The sequence below is a fragment of the Gossypium hirsutum genome, chromosome D07 (genome assembly GCF_007990345.1).
Source record: "Gossypium hirsutum isolate 1008001.06 chromosome D07, Gossypium_hirsutum_v2.1, whole genome shotgun sequence".
NCBI lineage: Eukaryota > Viridiplantae > Streptophyta > Magnoliopsida > Malvales > Malvaceae > Gossypium > Gossypium hirsutum.
This window is the reverse complement of record NC_053443.1, coordinates 17,367,970-17,389,937: the sequence shown is the minus strand read 5'-3', so window position 1 is coordinate 17,389,937 and position 21,968 is coordinate 17,367,970. Positions and strand designations below refer to the sequence as shown.

The window sequence follows — 21,968 nt, the reverse complement described above, 5'->3', positions numbered from 1 at the left end:
AAATTAGGGGCAAGACCAGTAGAGGATTTCCCTTTTGAGCCTGCAAAGAGAGACAAAGTAGAACAATCCATACTGTTTGACTGTAAATTCATATATGGTATTTGCATTGATTAAGGCCTGCAAGGAGAAGTTATTAATAAAAGACACAGAATCCACAAAGAGTTTCCAAATTGTCTCATTTAATGGAGTCTTTGATGAGATTGGATTAAGGACACCTTAGATCATCTTTTCAATTGGGGATTGACAAGAATAAGATGATATCTTTAAATATTATTGATAAAACTCAAGAGTATACATAATATTTATACAACAGTAGTCACATAGGAATAGGAAAGATATATAATATATTCCTAAATGTATTCTTAAATATATGCCTAAAAGATATACAATAATATACAATATATTCCTAAAAGATAATATCCCATAATAATATACTAACACCTCCTCAAGTTGGAGCATGCAAATCATAAATGCCCAACTTGCTAAGAAGGTATTTAAATTGCGGTTTACCAAGCGCCTTTATAAAAATGTTAGCCAAATGAATAAAGGTCAGAACATAAGAAGGTGCAATCAACTTATCCTTGACTGCATCCCTAATAAAGTGGCAATCAACTTCAATATGTTTAGCATGCTCGTAAAATTCAGGATTCTATGCAATATGCAATCCAGATTGACTATCACAAAATAAAGGAATATCTTTAGGATATGAACACCTAAGCTCAATAGTAAGGTCTTCAACCACTTCAGCTCACAAGTGACAGAAGCCATAGACATATACTTAGCATTGGTGGAAGAACGAGAAACAGTATGTTGTTTTTTAGTTTTCCAAGAAATAGAAGATTGTCTCAGAAAGACAAGCTAACCAGTAAACAAACGTCGAGTTAACGAAAAAGTAGCCCAATTCGAATCATACCACCCATTTAAGGAGAAATCATTATCAGATCTTAATAAAATCCTTTGGAAGGAGAACCTTTCAAGTATTGGGCTATATATGGAGCCACATCTTAATGCTCCTGCCTGGACTCATGCATAAACTGAAATAAGACATGAATCGAGTATGTTAAATCAGGTCCGGTCACTGCCAAATACATCAAACGACCCATTAACTGTCTGTATGACTTAGGACCAGTCAAAACTGCCTATGTAGCATGCGCAAATATATGATTTTGCTCAATTGACGATTCTGCAGGCTTTACTCCTAAAAGATCCATATCTGAAATAATATCAAGTGCTTATTTCCTTTGACAAAGAAATATACCTAAAAAACTATGAGCTATCTCTATCCCCAAAAAATATTTTAAAACACCAAGATCCTTCATATGGAAGAAAAAATTGTGATACCTCTTAAAAGTTCTCAAAGCAACGAAATCGTTTCCAGAAATAAGCAAATCATCAACATAAACTAGCACATTTATGTGCATAGATCCTTTAATGCATGTAAAGAGAGAATAATCACAATATGATTGAAGAAATCCATACCCTTTCAGTGCAGTAACCAACATCAATGACTCTATTTTAATCCATACAAAGACTTGCGCAAACAACAAACCATTCTAGGCTTATCAGGGGAAAAACCTAGAAGAAGCTATATGAAGCTTCTTCATCTTCATCAAGATCACTATGCAGAAAGGCATTATGTACATCCATTTGATGTAACTCCCAATTTTTTGAAGCTGTAATAGCTAAGAAAGCACGAATAGTCACTATTTCCGCCATAGGAGCAAAAGTTTCATTATAGTAAATACCCTATACTTGGTGATTATCAAAAAAAATAAGAGGAGCTTTAAGTCTCTCAATACTTCCATTGGAGTTATACTTAATCTTGTACACCCACTTACTACCTAGAGCTTTCTTTCCAAGAGGAAGTGTCTCTATAGACCAATTGCCATTATCTTCCAAAGGAATCTACTTTTACATAGCATCACGCCATCCTACATCCTTTACAGCCTCTTTAAAAGACTGTGGCTCAACCCCTGCAATAATAGTTGCAAAACAAATTCGGTGTTTCATAGTAAATTTGTCACAATCAGCATAATGCACTACAGGAAATAAAGTACTTGAGGAAGGCTCTAAAGCATGTTAGGTGGGAGATGACGGTATGAGTGAAAAAATCCTGAAACTTTACTGAGGGAAATTTTTCCCAATGCTCTTGTCCCAATTCAGACGCATTATTACCCAAAGCCCTATATATCCCCGTGTCATTAGAAAAAAAAAGACACCACATGTGTCAAAGAATCCGCAGGTGGCAAACTCATAGGCTGCGAAGGAACTATTGCAGGCTGTGACACTTCTGATTCACCAAGATATGTATCAAAAATCACATATGCACTTCCATATGGCAGAGCGACATGGTTGGGCTCAATGGTTGCAGCATTCCTATCCAAATACGAAAAAATATCCTTAAAAAATTTGACATCATGGGACACAAAAAACTTCTTAGAATCCACATCATATAAATACCAACCCTTTTTGTCAAAAGGATACCCAACGAAAACACACTTTTAACTTCGACTAGCAAAGTTATCAGCTTTAGAACGTTGATTATGAGCAAAATAGTAGCAACCAAACACACGAAGATCATCAAACAAAAGAGGTATACCAAACAACATTTCATAGGGTGTTTTACCATGAAGAAGAGGTGAATGAGTTTGATTGATAAGATATGAAGCAGTCAAAACACACTCCCCAAAAAAGATATAGGTAGATTTTCTTGAAAATGCAAAGCACGAGCCACATTTAAAATATGTTGATGTTTCCTCTCCACTCTCCCATTTTGTTAAGGAGTACCAACACAAGCTGTTTGGAAAATAATATCATTTATAAGAAAATAATCTTGGAGACAATTAAATCTCATCTCATTATAACTTCTAACAAACTTTATCTGTTGAGAAATTTGAGGATCAATCATAGCAATAAATGACATGAAAATCTTGAAAACCTCCTTCTTATTAACCAATAGATATACCTAAACAACATAGGAGAAATCATCAACCAATGTAAAAAATAATGAGATTCACGAGATGAAGGAGTGTCATGCAAACCCTATAAATCACAATGAACTAACTCAAAAATACGAGTGGCTTTTTATTCACTAATTAGAAAGTTATTTCTTGTTTGCTTAACACGATGACAAATTTTGCATGATTTATTCAAATGTTCTCTAGAGTTACTAACATAGAGAAGTAACTTCACAACTTTTTTGAAAGGGTGACCCAATTTTCTATGCCAAATCTCCAAAGAAGATGTAGCTTCAATTGAAACCGCTTTAACCATCGATATTTGCTGGAAGTAGTAAAGTCCATTCCGCCTCTCACCTGCTCCAATCAACTCCCTCGAATGAATGTCCTGAATAACACATATATTAGTAGAAGACAAAATAATTCATATCATCATTCAACTGTGAAATCGAAATTAAATTGTAGTTTAATTTAGGAACCTAAAGAACATGTTTTAAGTGAATTTTACTTGTCAATTTAATCATTCCTTCTTGTATAGCCACCACTGTTTGACCATAAAGGAGTCCCACGAAACATGTTGCAACTTTTGAAACATTCGTCAAACACATAAGATCACCTGTAACATGATTTGAACACCCAAAATCAATAATCTAATTATTCTTGGACTCACCAGTCAATCGATTGGTAGTGGACTGTGTATTATCGAACACCGCTAGAAGAGATTGCCATAGCTCAACGGTAAAACCAGGAAGTGTCGTCCTCCTGACTTAGGCGGTGGTGGTGGAGAAGTCGAATCATCGCTAGCCATTGAGAACGATAAAAAAAATTGTGTTAAACACCAAGCTCAGATACCATGACAAGAATAGGTAATCCATTCCAATCATATTGATAGACCTCAAGAGTATACATAATATTTATATAGCATTAGTCACGTATGAATAGAAAAGATATATAATATATTCTTAAGTATGAGTCTAAAAGATATACAATAATATACAATACATTCCTAAAAGATGATATCTCATAATAATATCCTAACAGGGATACTTTCATCCAATCACCCTCCTGAGTTTTCCCAACTTGGTTCGATCCCAAACATTGAGTGTTCTCTCATTTTGTTTTCCCCGTGTTTGTATTTAATAACCCCTTGCAAAAAATGACCTTGCTTGCCACAAAATGCAATAAAGCGCAGTGGAAGCTTGGAGACTTAACGTTCCACCTTCATCCTTATGAATTTATGCTCTCCAAGTTTCTTCATATTTGAATTAAAGGAAACATACCTTCTTATATGATTACTGATTCGCTCAACAATTCCTTCCACCATCTGGTCCCAAAGTTTAGGAATATCAAAGGTATACGCTCACGGTCAAAGTTGGCCATCATAATTCTGAAACAACTATAAATGGTTGTTAAATGACGATGGCACACCTTTGAGAACATGATATTTGTCTCTCATGGACCCAAACCTTATCAATAAAATAGAATCATCTAGTGATTCAAACTGGGCTGGAACATAGCTATTAGGGCATCCTGATTTGGAGGTCTAATTTGCGCACAATCTAGCTCCACAGTTCTTCGTAATTAGACGACTCATGTATATCTTCAACATCTTAGATCTTGTGATAACTCTTGTTGAAATGGCCTATTTTGTTGTTTAAAAAATTAAATTTATGATTAAAATTTTGTCAAAAATATGATATCAATGATTAAGTTCACACCCCAAAGTTCAAACCTTTTTATAGAATTTTCTTAATTTGTGATTTAACTTTGTACCAAAAATAATTAATTTTAAATAAAAAACATTTTAAAAATGATTTAATTTAGATTTGGCTGTTGGGATAAGTGGACCTAGATCACGTCAACTAGTTAGGGCCCGTTCTTTTTCTCGTTTGAAAAGTACTTTTTCACTAAAAAGCACTTTTCTCTTAAAAGGAACCAAGAACAACCTCCTTTTCTCTTACAAATTCTCCATCAGAAAAGTGCTTCTCTCTAAATGAAGAAGCTAAAATTTTCTCCTTTTCTTCAGCGTTAACTGCTTTTGGATGATTATTGACCAAATTCTCCCCCAAACGTTTTTTTCCCCTCTGCTGGTTCCCCAAATTTTCTTTCCCCTCTGCTGGTGAAATTGGAGCTTTATACCCAATTTCTTTTCCCCATTTTCGGCTTTTAAAGATATTTTCTGTTCTTTGTTCCTCTTCCGCAGGTGAGAGTTTCTTTTATATTTCTTCTTCTGTTTAATTAGTTCCTCTTCTGTTTAATATTTTCTTTCGCTGGAATTTGATTGCCATGCTTCATTGTTATAAAACACTCTGTTCCTTCGTGCCGTAGCTTTCACAAGGCATACACGTGTTTGGCTTTATGATTTATTTTATCTGTGTTATCACAAGTCTACAAAATGGTCTGAAGGTTCTGGTGGGTGGGTGAGTCAGATAAGTGGGGGTGGTGCTTTGCTTTGGTTACATATAAAGGCTTACAGTAGCTGGGATCAAAGAGATGCAGCCAAGCATACACTCTATTTATGTTTGGTATTTTGCTCATTGTCTTATTTTGCTCTCCTTCTGTTTGTTGAACTTCCCCAATCAATTCCATTTGTTGCTTCTTCTTTTTTCTTAAGAAATGTGAGAATGTTTGTTGTGTACTCTGATAAGAGAAAAAACTTGTCTGATGTTGTTGCTGTTTTGTTGCTTCTTCTTCTTTTTTCTTTTTTTTTTTCTATTTATGTTTGGTATTTCTTTTTTCTTAAGAAATGCGGTTAGCATAAAGGGTCTGTTGCTGTTGCTGTTTTGTTTAATTAATTTCATGTTAGTAACAGAGTAATTAAGTCTATTTATTTTTCGATGCTGTAGCTTTCATGAGAATAGTTGTTTTCAGGTAATTAAGTCTCAAATTTAAGTTCAAAACATCTTGAAGTGGTTCAACATTTCAATTCCTGTTTCTTCTTCCTGTTACATTTGTGCAAGGCTTGACTCAACTAGAGCACTTAGACTAGCTATCACGTAGAGTTCCATTTCTTAAAGGAATTTTAAAACAGTGAGTATCATTCCCTAAACTCTATTGCAAAACCAGTATAAGCTTGTTTTTTTTTTTCAATTATGCTGCTTTCATATCACATTGCAGTCATGACCGATGCCTGATGCAATAAACTCTATATAGAAACCTGCATGAAAAGATCCATAATCGTGAACCCTGTTAATACTCCTATATCTGCTATTGCTTGTGGCGCATACTGAGAACATGCCTAGATTGAAGGCTCTGAAAGACAATCTAGAGTACATAAATAGGTAGATACAACTTATTATAGTGATGTCATTGTTATTTAACTGCATTAAACTCGCCCAAGCTCTTTGTGTGTATTAATACATGTAAATAGGACAAATATCATTGTTATTAAGTGGAAACTCGAAGGAGTTAAAAGAGAAGGAACCAGGCACTCATTGTGAATCTATCTTGTTTGTTATGCTATGCAGGGAGTTCATACACCGGGTGGTAACAGGTTACTTACCAAGTGTGATTCTAATCTTATTTCTGTATGCTGTTCCACCAACCATGATGTTGTTTTCTGCAATGGAGGGGAATATTTCACGTAGTCAGAGGAAACGGAGTGCTTGCATCAAAGTTCTGTACTTCACAATTTGGAATGCTTTCTTTGTTAATGTCCTTTCTGGATCCATCATCAGGCAATTGACTGTTTTCTCAAGTTTTAAATATGCACCTAAACAACTTGCCAGAGCAGTGCCAACCTAGGTAACCTTTCCATGCGTCCTCAATTGTTGGTTTAATAAAACCTCAACACCTCCAACTTCATGGCAAGTTGTTATATGCATTTAGATTTAGATTTTACCTTGGTCTATTGAGATGCATGAAATACACTATTAAGCGCTCTCTTTTGTAGGCACTCACATAGGACAGATTGCTTTTCTCACTTTTTTATGGCATGTGATTGTGTATCTTCAGGATTACATCTAACTGAAATTGTTCTCGTCTGCAGGCTACCTTCTTCACGACTTACGTATTATCATCAGGCTGGGCTAGCTTGTCCTGTGAAATAATGCAACCTTTCCCGCTTATTTGCAGTTTTGTTAGAAAATTCATACTGAGAACCAAAGTAGAACCATCTAGTTGTGCTCTAACCTTCCCTCACATTTATTGCTGCAACCGGTAGTCAAACTGTCCGTAGCTCAGTTTGGGGAGCACCCTACGATCCATCACTTGCTCAGAGGTAAGCTAGGAGAAGCTGCCTTGAAAGCCTCGCGTGGACCCTGGATTGTAGCTTTATGTTGTTAAAGATATCATCAGTTAATAAAGCACCACAGATTACAGTATGGGCATTCCATATTTTACCCTCAAATTAGAATCTTAGTATCCATTGCACGCTAAACTGTTCAATTGAAACTATGTTTGCTTTTATAATTCTAAGTATTTTGTTTTATATTTTCAAACATTTAATCTAAAGGGTGATGAAATAGTTAGTTCGATCCATTGTTAATTGAATTATAATTAACTAAACCGTTAGTTGAATTGAGCTTTTTTTTCTGTTAAAATAATTAACCGAATCGAACCAACTTCAATTAATTTTGTCGGCTTTCTATTGAATTGTTGTTTATATAACTTTTTATTTTCTTTTGGTCCAAAGTTCATACCATTTTGAAACAATTAATGGCAAACATTACACTAAAATGGTAGTGTGCATTAAATCGGAACAAAAATATGATAAACAATGTGCATTGTCATATATTAGAACGAAAACATTATAACATTACATTACAATGAAAGCTGGAACGAAATTGATAGGTGTTTAATTAATATATGTTTTAGAGTTAAATTCACACTTAGTTTTAGGCTCTTTTTAAGTGAATTACTAAGTTTAATATTGGGTTTTAGTAATTAGATTTTAGATTTTAGTTAGATAGTATTATGTTTGTTTAGTTTTAGTGTTAAAGTAGCCCATCAAATATCTAATTACAAATATTTAATTTTTATATTTAAATTTTTAAATATAATTTATATATTCTAATTAAATTTTATAAATAATTAATATTAATTATTTAAAAATATTTAAAATTAATATTATATATTAAAATATTAACAATAAGTTATAATAAATTATTTTTTTATATTTTTACTAAAATATCATAATATTAACTAATTTGAACATTATTTAAATACATATTTATTACTTTATAATCTCATGTCTAAAATGGACATTTTATTCTTCAAAAATACTTTTTGACAATAATACCCATCACTCAAATTTCTCAAAAACATTCCTAAAAAGTAATGAAGAATTTGACCTTAGTAGCTTACAACAAATTTATAAATTTGGCATAGCTCGTCACTAACTTGTTTATTTCTCCCCCATCTCACTCACCTTCTCTCTCTCAAATCTATTGTTTCCCCTTCTCATTTCCCACAGTAGCGTTTAGCCTGCCTTGACCCACAGAGATGGCAACTAAGCAGAGGGTAACAATTGTTGTTGCCACCGTCTTTGTGCTAACATTCTGCAGGGTGGCGACGGGACAGGAACCGGCAGCGGTGGGGTTGGGGTTGGGACCATCAGCAGAGGCACCGACGGCGGATTGTTTTACGAACTTGTTGAACTTATCGGATTGCTTGACGTTCGTGGAGGCAGGGAGCAATCTAACGAAGCCGGTGAAGGCATGCTGTCCGGAGCTGGCGGGGTTAGTGGAAAGCAGTCCACAATGTTTGTGCAATCTATTGGGTAAAAACGCAACCGCAGTGGTTGGGATGGACATTGATATGAAGAGAGCTCTGAATCTTCCCACAGTTTGTAATGTTTCCACTCCTCCTGTGACTCTCTGTTCAGGTATTTCATTTGTTCCTCTTTACCGTTTCCTTTTAGATCTGGTGAAGAATCCTAATCATCTGTCTACTTGATTCACAATATATGTGATTTTCAATTTCAAATTTCAAAAAACCTACAAACATGAAAAACTAAAGGATTGAATTCGGAGTCTACCCTAATCTATTCATCTGCGGACACTGGAAATATATATAATATTGATAAGATGGTTGGTAAATTTTCAAAAATTATTATATATATATATTTAAAAAAATCATTTTTCAAGTAAATAAAAATAATTAATGGCTCTTATATAATATTTTTAAAATAAAATTTTGTATAAGTTATTTCTTTTTATGTAATAAAAATTACAAATTAAAACTTTCAATTTAATTTGGATAATCATAATTTTTAAATTTAGAATTTAAAAATCGTCAAATATCATAATTCGAATTAATTTTCGATTTTTCTCAGCGGTAATTACCATGAAATAGCATAAGAAAAGTATGTTATTCATTTAAAATTTGTGCATTAGATTTCCATTTTTTAATATAAATTTAATTTAATTTGTAGTAGCATAAGAAATAAGTGTTCATCATTTTCTCTAGCCGAAAGAATAAAGTGTTAATCATTGTCCATTAACCCTAAATTACAGGGTTGGTAGGGTCCACGATTTCCTAAATTTTAATACTTCTTTCAAAAAAATATTTTTAGTATTATCATTTCAACATAAGATATATTTATATTTGGCTAAATTTTCATCAAAAATATCTTATACTAAACCTTATTTGTTGATCTTAATTTAATTCTTATTATTTTACCTTTTTCAATCAAATAGTACACTTATGTTAATTTCTAAGTAAATAGTAAATAATTTTATGTATAATTTAGATATTTAATTAATTATTTTGACATCAAGGCATTGATTCTTATCCATTTTTTTTACTTGTGCTTCTTTATTTGGTTCATTAATTATTTAATATGGGCTAAGATTGGGATTCGGTAAAAAAACTTTTTAAAAAATTGGGTAATTATTTTATTTTTATTATTATTATGAATAATTTTATTATAAGTTTTGAATTTCTCAACTCATAAGTAAGAGGATAATGTATTTCAGTGTACTCGAACCTATATCCTCTTACATTTACATTTACATTTGCTGTGCCTTATAAAATTTAATCTTCATCAAGAGTTTTCAAAATTTGTTGTGCCTTAAAAATTTTAATCTTCATGAAGAGTTTTTAAAATTTTAAATCTACATAGTGAAAGCCCTTTAGTATCTTGAGTTAATGCCTTTTGCTAAAGAGAAAGTTTTGTCATTAAAAGCACTTATTACAATTAATCATGTTACTATTTATAAAATTATTATTCTATTATTAAATAGAGGAGCTAATAATTAAGTTAATAATTTTTAATCTATTAAATTGTAGAAGTTATAATTCGATTGGTATTGAGGATTATTTTTTTATTCATGAATTAGAGAGAGATTATGAATAATTCTAAATGTTGTATAAAAAAACCAGATATAATCAAAATCTATAATAATATTATTAAAAAAATTATAGAAGTTGATTGTTGCTTAGTATTATTTTTATCAAGACCATTAATACAAATTTAAAGAAACTTTACGTGCACTGCCTTTATTAAAAAAAAAAGACTTCATATGCACAATTTTCTTTTAGATATTAATAATTGGGGTAGGCTTTATTTATTATAATTCTGATGGTGAGACTATACTAGAAAAGAATGGTAAAGGATATTAAATTAAAACAATAACTTATTAAAAATATATTTAAATTAAAAAAACATTATATTTATATTAAACAATTATCTTAAATAATAATGATAAAAACAAGAATCCTCCAGTCCTCTACCGAAGGCTCAGTCCAGTCATAGGACCCTTAAGTTAGGGTTGGTCAAAAATGACCAATTCATTTGGGTAAGATTATGGTTAACTTAATTTTCAGTTTAAGGTTTCAATTACACTGGTTTTGTTGGTAGGTTATGATTATTAAAATTAACTATCTATATTATTTTTAATTTATATTTATAATATATAATAGTCTTAAGGCACATTTTAGTTTCTGAAGTGTACCGCTTTTACGATTTTAGTCTAATTTTTTTTTGGCTCATTTCAATTTCTAATATTATCAAATATTTTTAGATTAGTCCATAATAATATACATTTTCGATTCAGGACACTAAAAAGAACCGGCCAACCAATCATATATTGTCACATGTCATTATAATAATGTAATTATTATGTCATCATCTAAAAAAATCTTTAAAATCTTTAAAATGAAAAAAATACAAAAAAAATTAAAAAAATTAAAAAAATAGAAAAATATAAATTTATTAAAAAATTACAAAAGATGTTTAATTATTAAAATAATTAGAAAATAGAAAAACTATAAAATTACAAAAAGAGCATTATAAAAATATATTAAAAAACTAAAATTTTTAAAAAATATTAGAAATTTTAATATTTTTAAAATTTTAAAAATCACATTTATTAGAACTTGAACATGAGATCATTGTCATTTAGAAGGATATTACCTACAATAGTTGTTTTATAATTTAATTAATCAAAAATTATAATTGATAGATTTTTTAGGTGATAAATATAGATAAAGTTTTTTTTTTCAAATTCCTTAAATAATGAAAAATAATTTTATATTTTATGATCTGCCTTGTTAATGACTACATTTGCGGTTCTAAATCAAAGGGTTGATTTGATCAATTTTATAAGTCCAAAAGCTACAAAAAATTGAGAGAGGTTTAATTGATTTTTATTTAAAATTTTGGTGAGCCTTTTATACCATTAAGCCATCTTTTTTCCATGCATAATTGAGTAGAAGATACCGTATCATTATCTATATTATATCTGTACAATATATAAATATTTTGATTGGATTAGTGTCATCCATAACCGAGTGCCAACTCAGTTATTAAATTATTAAAAAATCCTTATTCTGACAAAGCAATGAATAATAATTTAAGGGTACTTTTGTCTTTTTATATAACATTTAGAGGAGAAAAAAATGCTTACAATGGGATTTGAACCCAAAACACCAAACATACACTCTTTCAATTTTTATATTTCAACTAAAGCAATTTTTAATTCATATAGCTTATGTGTTGTTATTATTAGTTTCAAATATTATATTTCATTATTTATTATATGTTTATTTATAAGCGCACCCATAAGATCTAAATACGTAGTTTCTACATGCATATGCGTGTGATAGAATTTCTAGTATTAATAATATTATTAATTGAGTTAGTGTCACAAGTTAATTCGACATCAACTCAAGATTGATGGCAACACAATGATAAAAAAATTGTACTCATTTAGTATTATTAATCTAATGTATTTATGTGTTTAAATTTCATTTTACTCACAGTTTAAAATTTTTTTTCTTGTTTTAATATCGTACATATTTAATGTGTTATTATTAATTAGTTTCAAATAATGCGTTTCTTTATTTATTATATGTTAATTTCAAATACACTTTTCTGTTCTAAAATACGTGGTTTCCATACGTATACGTGTGTGATAGAATTTCTAGTTATTATTTATGTGTGTGACTGAGTTAATGTCACAAGTCAACTCGACACCAACTTAGTTAAGGAAACTATGAAAATACTCTTTTATGTATACAATAAATTATGTTAATACGAGGGTACTTTCGTCATTTTATATTTTTAATAAAACCGGTAAAAAATTACATATGCTAAGATTTGAATCTATACCACCAACATTTATAATTTTTTTTCTTTACCACTTCAACTAAAGTTTTATTTTAATATTTTTATACGTTTTAGTATTATTACACAAAGTTTTTCACATGCATTGTTTATAAATATATTGAAAATATCGTTGATTGAGTTAGTGTCACAAATGAACTCGATATCAACTCAAGAAAATGACAATACCATGATAAATATTTGGAGTGTATTTAATATTCTTAATTTGATATATTTGTCTATTTAAATTTTTTTATTCATAATTTAAACTAATTTTTTATTTTTAGTTTTATTACATTTTAATAATTATTTATTGTAAAATTATTTTTAAAGACACACTTGTATTCTAATTACTCGATTTTCATACACATATACGTGTGATAAATGTTTTAGTATTATTTTAAATATTTAATTAATTATATATATTTTATTTCTTTATATAACTTTGTATAAGACATGATGTAAAACTTGCTTGAAACAAATATGAAAATGACACGAATTTAAACATTATGATAACTATTGTATCTGTTTTTTTTTTTTTGCTATATAGATTAGTTTTAATTATATTCTATACTAAAAAGAACCTATTTCCTAATTATTTCTCTGCTTTTTTGCAGTCATCAATCGTGCCCCAGTTGCAGGTCCACCCCAAAGCGAAGAATCTGTGTCACCAGGTAACTTGAATTTTAATTTCTTTCATTTCATTCTTACTTTAAAATTTTGTTTCACTGTCAAAAAGATTTAAGCATGAACATGAATAGAAATCTATTCTTGTTAATCAAAATTGTCACCAGATAAGAAATTTATATGTTAAATTAAAGCTTATGGCCAATAAGGTCTGGAATTCCGAGGTTTCAAAACATCAAATTTCACCATAGGTCATCAATTATGATCATAAATAAAATTTATGAGATTCATCCTTTTATTGTAATTTTTCATCCATCATGTAAACCTAACCCTAAATATGGTTTTAATTATAATTTTTCTTTTTTTTTATGTTTCGAGTTTAGATTATTAAATAACTGAGCTTTTCTTCTTCTTTTTTCAGGTGGCAGCCCTTCAAATGGAAACAGAAATGGAGCAGTCATTGGCTTGGCTTTCGCTACTGCCATTTTGCACACACTTTTTGGGATTTATTAATTTCTTTTCTCCATTAATAACCATGTACTTCATTATTTTAACATTCAAATATTCTGCGTGTCCTATGTATGCCTTTGTTTCTCTGGTAATGAGGGTAAAATACAATACAATACAACAGATGAAACAAAGAAAAACAGCAAATCCGTAAGGGACAAAAATTATGGTTCTGATTGCAGCATATACATATGGAGTTCCATATTTTTAATTTTCTTTTAACTTGGACTGCTATCTACTGCCATTGGTATATGGTTGATGTGCATGAGTTTTTCAGGAAAATTACACCTATTCTCAGCTAATTCCAGGAATATAGAACAATGGGTTTACCTAACAAAGGAACTTGAATCTATAGTGGCCTGTGAGAAATGGTGAAGATGAGTGAGGAGGGTCAAGTGGGAGGGGACACTGAAGATTAAACCAGACCTCGGATTGTAGTTGGACGGCAAATGTTGGAGAGGAGTTGTTGACCGGACCATGTTGACTCAGCAAGCAATGAGTTAACTTTGGGTGTTGGGTTATAGAGATCCCACCACACATTTGCTGAAACAGTGTTGCAGGCTATATCTGAAGTCACGCACCCAATCTCTGCACCATACAAACCAAGCCCACAGCATGCATTCTTTGCATCCTCAAATCCTGTTTTTTTTTTTCGTCACACATTTTAAGTAAGATTGCTGTTCATGTGATAGCAAAAATTCCTCAGTTTTGTTATGTTACTCTTCCGGACTCTTCATTTTTCTTGAAATACTCGCGTTGTTAATTCGAATATAAACAACCCCTTTTTGTATCCCTTAACAGTTTTATATAAGACAAAATGGAAGGATTCATACCGAAGAAATGTGGAAAAGTTATGATCTTCTTGACTCCTTGGTAAAGATCACAAAAGACGAGATGTGCATCAGGCAACTCTTCATTGAGCCTAACAATGCTCTTTTCTAGCAGTACATTATACCTCAAAACCACTTCATTTATCATCTCAACGCAGCCTGTTGCATCATCAATGTGCCATTGGAACAGTAAACTTGGAGCACATCCCAAAGGCAGTATCCCCATTAATACAACTTTTCTCACATTCATATCATACAGGTTCATCACTGCATGTACCATTTGGTTAACTAAAATTTCAGCAAATTGAGGGCCATTGTATTCAGCCATTACACCTGAGAAATTGCGGAGAAAGAGATCTATGTAGTCATCTTTGCCGAATGCGAGGTAAAAGAGGGAGGATCTGATGAAATGGCGAGAGCTTTCATGGCCGAGTTGAAGTTCCAATAGTTGAACCGTCTCGAATACTTGCCTTAGCTGGTGGTTAAGAGACTGGTGGCCAAGGCTAGTGGGGCTAAGGATTGTTGCGTGGGCTGCACCGTAGTTCACACCGTTTAGCAAGCCATCGATGGTTCCGTTCTGGGTGTAGAATGGCTCGGCGTATGGTAAACCCATTTTCTTAGCTGCATGCATTAGCCATGAAAATCATCAATTTCTTTTAAGTGCATTGCAATTTTCAAGAAGAGGATTCTGGAGCAAGATTGAAAGCGGAAAATGCAAATTGTAAAGAAACCAAGAACCATATGCAAATTAAACATATATTTTCCAGAAAAAAAGAAAGCAAGAAACAAAACGAATACCACAAATGCATATATGAAAGAAAATAGGGGAGAAAGAGGCAAGTGGTTACCAAGAAGATAGGGAAGAAGGATGGAATTGGAACCATTACAAGGAAGTAAAGAAAGATTTAAATGGATGATAGGGTAAAAGAGAGTGTTGGAGCCACAATCCACAGAAGAATCACCCAACACGTACATAGCAGACACATTCCGATTTGTTTTCTCAGGAACCATTGCTAGGTTGGTGATGCCCATTGAAACAAGTGCAACCATAAACAAAGCAAATCCTTCCATCGTCCTTCTTTTGATCTTAGGGTTCCTGCTCCATGTCGAATCTCTTTGTTTCTTTTGCTTCTGTTTCAATGCAAAGGACTCAGGAACCGTTGTATAGATTTATAGCGGAAAATGGATGCCGAATGAAGCATGAACACAAAGAGGAGAAAGCCCGGGCTTCGGTTTGGGCTTTCAACAGCTTCTTAACTAGATTTAAAACCCGATGTCCATCAATTTTTAATAATAAATTATTTTTGCAATTCTAATTTTTGTCATTATTTAACAATATTTATTATATTTGTAATTAAGATAAATATAATAAGCTGAAAATGAATAAGTGATCATAATTTAGATTCAAGGAGCCTTCTTCTCATTTACAACTATAAGGGAAGACCAATTGAAATAGGAAAATAAAATGTACTCCTTCAATGTCTTGAAACATTATTGCTTGGATATGATCAAAGTCTTAACATTCATGCATCGTATCTTTTTCCTTTTCTCTTTGGGTGTATCATCATTGATTACAACTCCTTTGCCCTTTATCTTGTCACAACTTTTGGTTCAACCGAACTTTCTGATCAGCTTCTTAAACATTCTATCAAAGTTTTATCCTCTTAACTGGATAAGGCCAATTGCTCCTGCAGGCCGTTTATGGTAGTTTCACCCTCAATTGCAACATGCAATGCAATAATTTTATCATCTTTATCTTTTTTGTTCTATGTCTCATCGAGATTGATCTCAAATGTTTCAGTGAACTGAGTCATTAATTTTCATATTATCACTATCATTTGCCTCCTTCATAGCAGTCATCTTGATTGCAAAAATTTCATGCAAAGATCGAAGCACTTTTCTGACCTACTTCAAATTTGGATATTCTTCGCTCAATGCAAATGCTTGATTTGTGATATTACATAGCTATGCATAGAACTCAGACAAGGTTCCAATGTATTGCATCCTCAAGGTCTCAAACATTTTAGTCAACATCCAAAGTTTGGACTTCACATTATTAATTCTTTCATGAGTTGTTTGTAATATAGTCTGAGCCTATTTAATAAACGGTAAACTTAGAGATGTGTCAGAAGTCATAGAAGCATAATTCATAAAATAATAAAAAATTGCATTGAAGGCTTTAGAGTTTGTATTAGTCAATTTTTCTTCATCATTGGTCCAAGTCACTTTAAGATTAGGAGTCTTCACACTAGTTAGATCAATTGTTGGCGATAAGCCTTCATCCTTGCCTTCCAGTAAGTATAATTTGTGTCATTCAACATATGTTTCTCGAGATTGATGTTTCCTCTATCTCAATAACAAATCAATGACAAGATCTTCACTTAGTAAGTTGAGTGTCTAGATTTAGTATCAATCATAAGTTTGTTGATTTTGTCTTCTAAATTTTTGTTCAGTTGCAATTGAACTTAATATTAATTATAAAATAGGAGATGAACACCAAAGTTTGGTTCCGTAGTTCAAAAACATCCTACATTTGTATAGAGCTAGTAAATCAGGCTCGAGCAAAAAAGTCTGTCTGTACTGATCCGAGCCCATAACAATTCAAATTCGAGAAAGCTCAAGCCCGAAAAAATTTAAGCCTAAAAAAGCCTGAGCCCGAGAAAGCTTGAGTCTGTAAGAAAGCCTGACTTGAGTCGGTTCGTTTGTCACCTCTACATTTGTGAAGCCTTGTTGAAAGAGTAGTTTACTATGATTTAACTAGTACATGACAAAATTTAAATCCAACTCACTTATCTAGTTGCAACCTCACTCCTATCCTCAATCAGAATCACTTTCCCCACTAATACCTTCCCTTTGAAAGCTTAGTTCTCAACTAAATAACAAGAACAATTTACTTACAACAATTTTTGTCACTAAAATATGTTCCTCATATAAACAAGATAATTGCTCTCTTAATCTCGAGAAATTATTAGGTAGACATTTCCTACCACATCAACTATAGTCTTATCTAATAATATAATGCCATGTGGATTATTTTTACATAGCATTAAATTTTTGCTTAACTCACCCATTCCAATTCACCTTCCCCTCTTTCATCATGTACTTTTCTCTTATAATTTTTTTGCAAATTTTTTTCCAATTTTGAAACTAAACTAAAACACAATCACCTAAAATCTTTTAAAAAATTGGAAAAAAAAACTTAGTAAATATTCCTACTAAATCAAAGCTACATGAATTTTTTTTTGAAGTATATATGTATTTTTATCCCTAAATGAGGAATGCAAAAAATGAATGTAGTCTTCACCTCAAATACGGGGCATAAGGTATCCCATACAAGCACAAAGACTCAAAACAGAATCAGCAAAATAATACCAAACACCACAGTACAAATAAAAAACATACCATTACACCTCGCAACAAAGAACTTGCAATCTAAAATATGGCCTAAGTCTCTAAGGAAATCGAATCTGTGAAGAATTTACTAGAAAAGAAAAAAAAGAAAAGTTGGGAGTTCTAATGCTTCAAAATTTTTTTGAATTAGTAGGAATATTTACTAAAATGTTAATGATAATCCATATATGGCATTATATTCTTAGATGGGTGGTAGGAAGGACCATCTAAGAATTTCTCCTTAATCTCATATAAAAACTAAAGCAAACATTCTGTTTAATAGACATTTGATGGCTTGACCAAAATCTTCAATATGAAATAAAAGATCTCTTCAAAATTGAAAATCATCATAATGTACATAATAAGATTATTTGTATGTATGTGCATAAAAACAAAAAACAAAATTTCAAATTTAAGTCCAGCCTATTTAATCTTTTAACATAAAGTCAAATCCTATAGGAACAAAATATTTGTATCATATAGGTTGATTATTAGAAACATGTATAGAAATGATCATGGTGGAGGCAGAAGTCCTAGAAGGAAAGAGGAAATCATGGTAAGAGAACGAGCTGGTTGGTAGCTTGGAACTAAATGGCCTGCGTCTCTCACTGTTACCAATGTCAGCCCTTCGTATTCTTCCACATATCCTCCAACCTCCATTCAGCAATTATATAGATAAATCAATTTACACATTAATTCATTTTATGTAAATCTTAATACTTTTTTATTCCTTCATATTATTTATCCTAGTTTATCATAATGATGATATTTTAAAAATAATATGTGGTTACATTTAAATTCATATCGCATTTTATATAATTTATCTCCCAGAAAAATGCATGTTCATATTAAAAGCATTATAAATTTATACAAATTTTATATGTTAAATATTAATTTTATGTAAAATATTTGTGGCATTTCCTCGACTACTGTTTGTACCATTTTAGTACATAATAAAAAGCTTGTATTATTTTGATAATTTTTTAATTTTTTTGTATTATTTGTGTAAAAAACCCGAAATATATAAAGCAGCAAAGGTTAAAATTTGAGATATGTTACCTGGTTGTCGGTGGACCATGCACGCCAAGCAGTCTTGAGGGGAAGCTTGAGCTCATTTATAGCGTACCTAGTTGAGGTGATTGGGACAACTGAATCTACGTCACCACTGCAACATTTTCCTCTCTTAATTATTTAATCCATTACATAATTTAATCCACTTAAATTTTGTATTTTATATGTTTATTCTTTATCTTTATGTATTTTGTTTTAACAAAAAGTCTGTAAATTTTATAAAAAAAATTATTTTAGTTATCTATTTAATTTTTTATTTTTTTAACTCTTTAATTTATAATTTTTTTGTCAAATCACTTTAAAATGAATAGAAAAATTAAAATTCACTTTATTGAAGTCATATAAATGACATGTTGCATTTAATTAATTTTTTAAAATGTTAAAAAAATATTTTTATAGTTTTTAAAATAGTTTTATATTTTTTTTGTTAAAGACATGTTATGTGCGTGTATGTAACGTCAACAAAGTTAAAAAGTATTAATTTATTCATTCATTTTAAGATTACTTGACAAAAATTACAAATTTAAGAGTTAAAAAAAGTAAAAAGTTAAATGGAGAACTAAAATATATATATTTTTAAAAATTGAATGCTAAATAAATCATAAAATCAAAATTATTAAATGCCGCACATTATTTCCTTCTCAAAGCGCTAAATAAAGTTTTTACCTGTATAACCAAACTCTGAGACCACTTGCCATGAGATTCTTGAAAATAGGTAAGACAGAGGCGGGACTATCAGTGCATCCGAAAATTGAGAAACTGAGTGAAATGATATAATACGAACAAAACAAGTTAAAATCTTAAATGAGATACCCACAACAAAAGAGTAAGATGATGGGTATAACCTGCACTTATGCCATTTTGCAACCCCAGCGTGGAGAGCTGTTTGAACCTCTGGTCTATTCAGATAAGATATCATATAGTAGTCTGAACATGGATCGAAACTATATACTTGATATCAAATTCATATCACTATTTTACTACAAATCCCTTAAAATCAGTAAGACATGTTTTTGCCATTTTGCCTTTTATTTTACTTGTCTGATCTCCTTGGAGGTCAACCATCATCATATTAATGAATGGAAGATGAGAAAAATGAGTCTAAAAATTACAATAATTCATAATAAATATGATTTCCTCACAAAAAACTATTATTGTGACAAAAGTAGAATGACTTACTGAATCATTTGAGTTTTTTATTGATGAAGAAAAATCTAGTGGACAAAGCGGGGCATAAATATTGTACCCATCAATGTCACCCTGCTCAACAAACGATTTGGATTGGAAGTCATCACACTCATTTGGATCTTTGTCATTAAAATGGTGACAATAGGCATGGATTCCTTTGTTGGTTTCATCTGAATTCAAAGCATGTGTCCATAAATAGTCATATTGGCCCAAATAGCCTGTACGATCATCAATCCAACCATTCCCAACCTGAAAATTTTACTACCACTCACTAAAGTTAGGTCAAAATCAACACATTTGCTAATACAATGTTAAAATTACATCATGATCAAATGTTTATAATTTAATCCTAACCTCTTAGTATAAATTTTTTGGTTCTACCGTTGCAAATGTATCAAATAAATATATTAAATACAATTTAAAATAAGGAGTTCGAGTAATAATATTGATTTCATATTTGAACATACTGCAATTCCTTTAAGATTAATTAGGGTTTGATTTGCATTCTTATTGTTGAGAAGAATAGTGTAAGCAAGCTGAGGCACATAATGACCAGCATAACTCTCTCCGGTGATGTAGAAATCTCTAGTTTTATATTGAGGGAACCTCTCAAGCCAATTGACAAGGAAGGTGTAGGCATCTTTTGCAGTGCTCTTGTCACCTATATGATGGTAATCGGAGGAGGTATTCGAATATGAAAAGCCTACTCCAGCTGGTGATTCTAAGAAGATTACATTTGCCACTGTCAAAGTTCAACAAAAAAAAAAGAGTTAATTTCTAGTAATAACAATCTAAATATAGACTATAGTAAAGGAAGAAGTAAGACCATTGTTCCATGCATAATCGTTGCGGAAAAGTGTTTTTCCGTCGTTGTTTATTCTAAAAGGGCCTAATTCCATCATCGCTCCGATTAATGAAGAACATCCTGGTCCTGAAATTACCGAAAATTAAGCAAAAGATGAGGATTAATTAATAAGTTGTTTAGTTTAATAAAAATTGTTAAAGTTAGGATCATACCCTCAAAGTGTTTGTTAAATAAAAATGCAAAAAAAGAGTTTGTTTCTCCATTTTCGTGGAAATTAAACTTGTCCATGGATTGATCATTATGGGTTGTAATCTAAATATATTTGTTTGTCGTTTTTGGCTTGACTTAATCCAATTTTTTTGACTTGAATCTAGTTATCCAATCCTATATGATATAATAAAATTTTAAAAAACATATTAATACTTATAAAATTCTCATAGTTAAATTTAAAATAAAAATAATTTTTAATTAATAAATCGATATCAAAATTTACTTATCCAAACCGATCTAAATTAAGTAATGTTAGCTCAATCTTTGGGTAGATTTAGGGTAAACAGGACGACAAATGAATGAATTTTTAGGTGATTGAAACATAAGTAAAATGCAAATATGAAGAATGATAAGAGTGGCCATATGCAATGCGTCATAAGGATTGATATTTGATAAAAACCATACCTCCATTGAGCCATAAAACCAAAGGATTGGTGGAAGACTTGTCGGGGGACTCGGCAAAATAGTAGAAAAGTGCTCTGCCAGCCTTAGAATCAACTGTCACATATCCTGAATAATGGTTGAAATCAACACCATTAGGTTGACCAGGCAATGCACCGATTTTATCAGCCTCCATGGATCCATCTTGAGGCTGAATATAATTAGGAGAATTCCCAGTTTTCTCATTCAACCATGCCCAAGAATGCACCGCGGAAGATGATTTCTTTGACAATCTGGACTTGAGAAAGTTACCAAGGACTTTTGCCTCATTAGCTTCTACATATATTATGAGATACCCCAAAAGGCACATGGAGAGTAGCATCCATGTACATGCC

General features: G+C 31.3%; 4 protein-coding genes across 9 annotated transcripts; 2 read left to right on the top strand and 2 right to left on the bottom strand.

Annotated features, from left to right (window-relative positions):
- Positions 1–4,825: 4,825 nt before the first annotated feature.
- Positions 4,826–7,434, top strand: LOC121219445 (CSC1-like protein RXW8). Of its 6 annotated transcripts, none has more exons than XR_005916199.1 (4): positions 4,826–5,160; positions 5,829–5,987; positions 6,425–6,701; positions 6,946–7,434. XR_005916199.1 is itself a non-coding variant. In XM_041097628.1 (4 exons), the coding sequence occupies exons 2-4, from the start codon at positions 5,451–5,453 to the stop codon at positions 7,004–7,006; spliced, it is 303 nt and encodes a 100-aa protein (XP_040953562.1). In that variant the 5' UTR covers positions 4,860–5,160; positions 5,387–5,450; the 3' UTR covers positions 7,007–7,434. The 6 variants fall into 6 exon arrangements, 1 of the variants encoding a protein (XP_040953562.1); XR_005916198.1 differs by lacking the exon at positions 5,829–5,987 and adding an exon at positions 5,387–5,482 and having other exon boundaries at positions 4,827–5,160; XM_041097628.1 differs by lacking the exon at positions 5,829–5,987 and adding an exon at positions 5,387–5,482 and having other exon boundaries at positions 4,860–5,160; positions 6,425–6,634.
- A 772-nt stretch (positions 7,435–8,206) lies between these two features.
- Positions 8,207–13,824, top strand: LOC121219444 (non-specific lipid transfer protein GPI-anchored 12). The gene is made up of 3 exons (XM_041097627.1): positions 8,207–8,781; positions 13,122–13,178; positions 13,553–13,824. Exons 1-3 carry the CDS (start codon positions 8,400–8,402, stop codon positions 13,642–13,644), a joined length of 531 nt encoding a protein of 176 aa, XP_040953561.1. The 5' UTR covers positions 8,207–8,399; the 3' UTR covers positions 13,645–13,824.
- On the bottom strand, positions 13,790–15,629 carry LOC121219443 (GDSL esterase/lipase At1g71250). Its single transcript, XM_041097626.1, has 3 exons — positions 15,317–15,629; positions 14,472–15,089; positions 13,790–14,277 (listed from the first exon to the last, which is right to left on the bottom strand). Exons 1-3 carry the CDS (start codon positions 15,537–15,539, stop codon positions 14,054–14,056), a joined length of 1,065 nt encoding a protein of 354 aa, XP_040953560.1. The 5' UTR covers positions 15,540–15,629; the 3' UTR covers positions 13,790–14,053.
- Positions 15,630–18,371: 2,742 nt separating this feature from the next.
- LOC121219441 (serine carboxypeptidase 1) lies at positions 18,372–21,955 on the bottom strand. The gene is made up of 8 exons (XM_041097624.1): positions 21,598–21,955; positions 20,944–21,048; positions 20,585–20,859; positions 20,108–20,366; positions 19,775–19,889; positions 19,596–19,688; positions 18,918–19,023; positions 18,372–18,512 (listed from the first exon to the last, which is right to left on the bottom strand). The coding sequence occupies exons 1-8, from the start codon at positions 21,953–21,955 to the stop codon at positions 18,372–18,374; spliced, it is 1,452 nt and encodes a 483-aa protein (XP_040953558.1).
- Between the last annotated feature and the right edge of the window lie 13 nt (positions 21,956–21,968).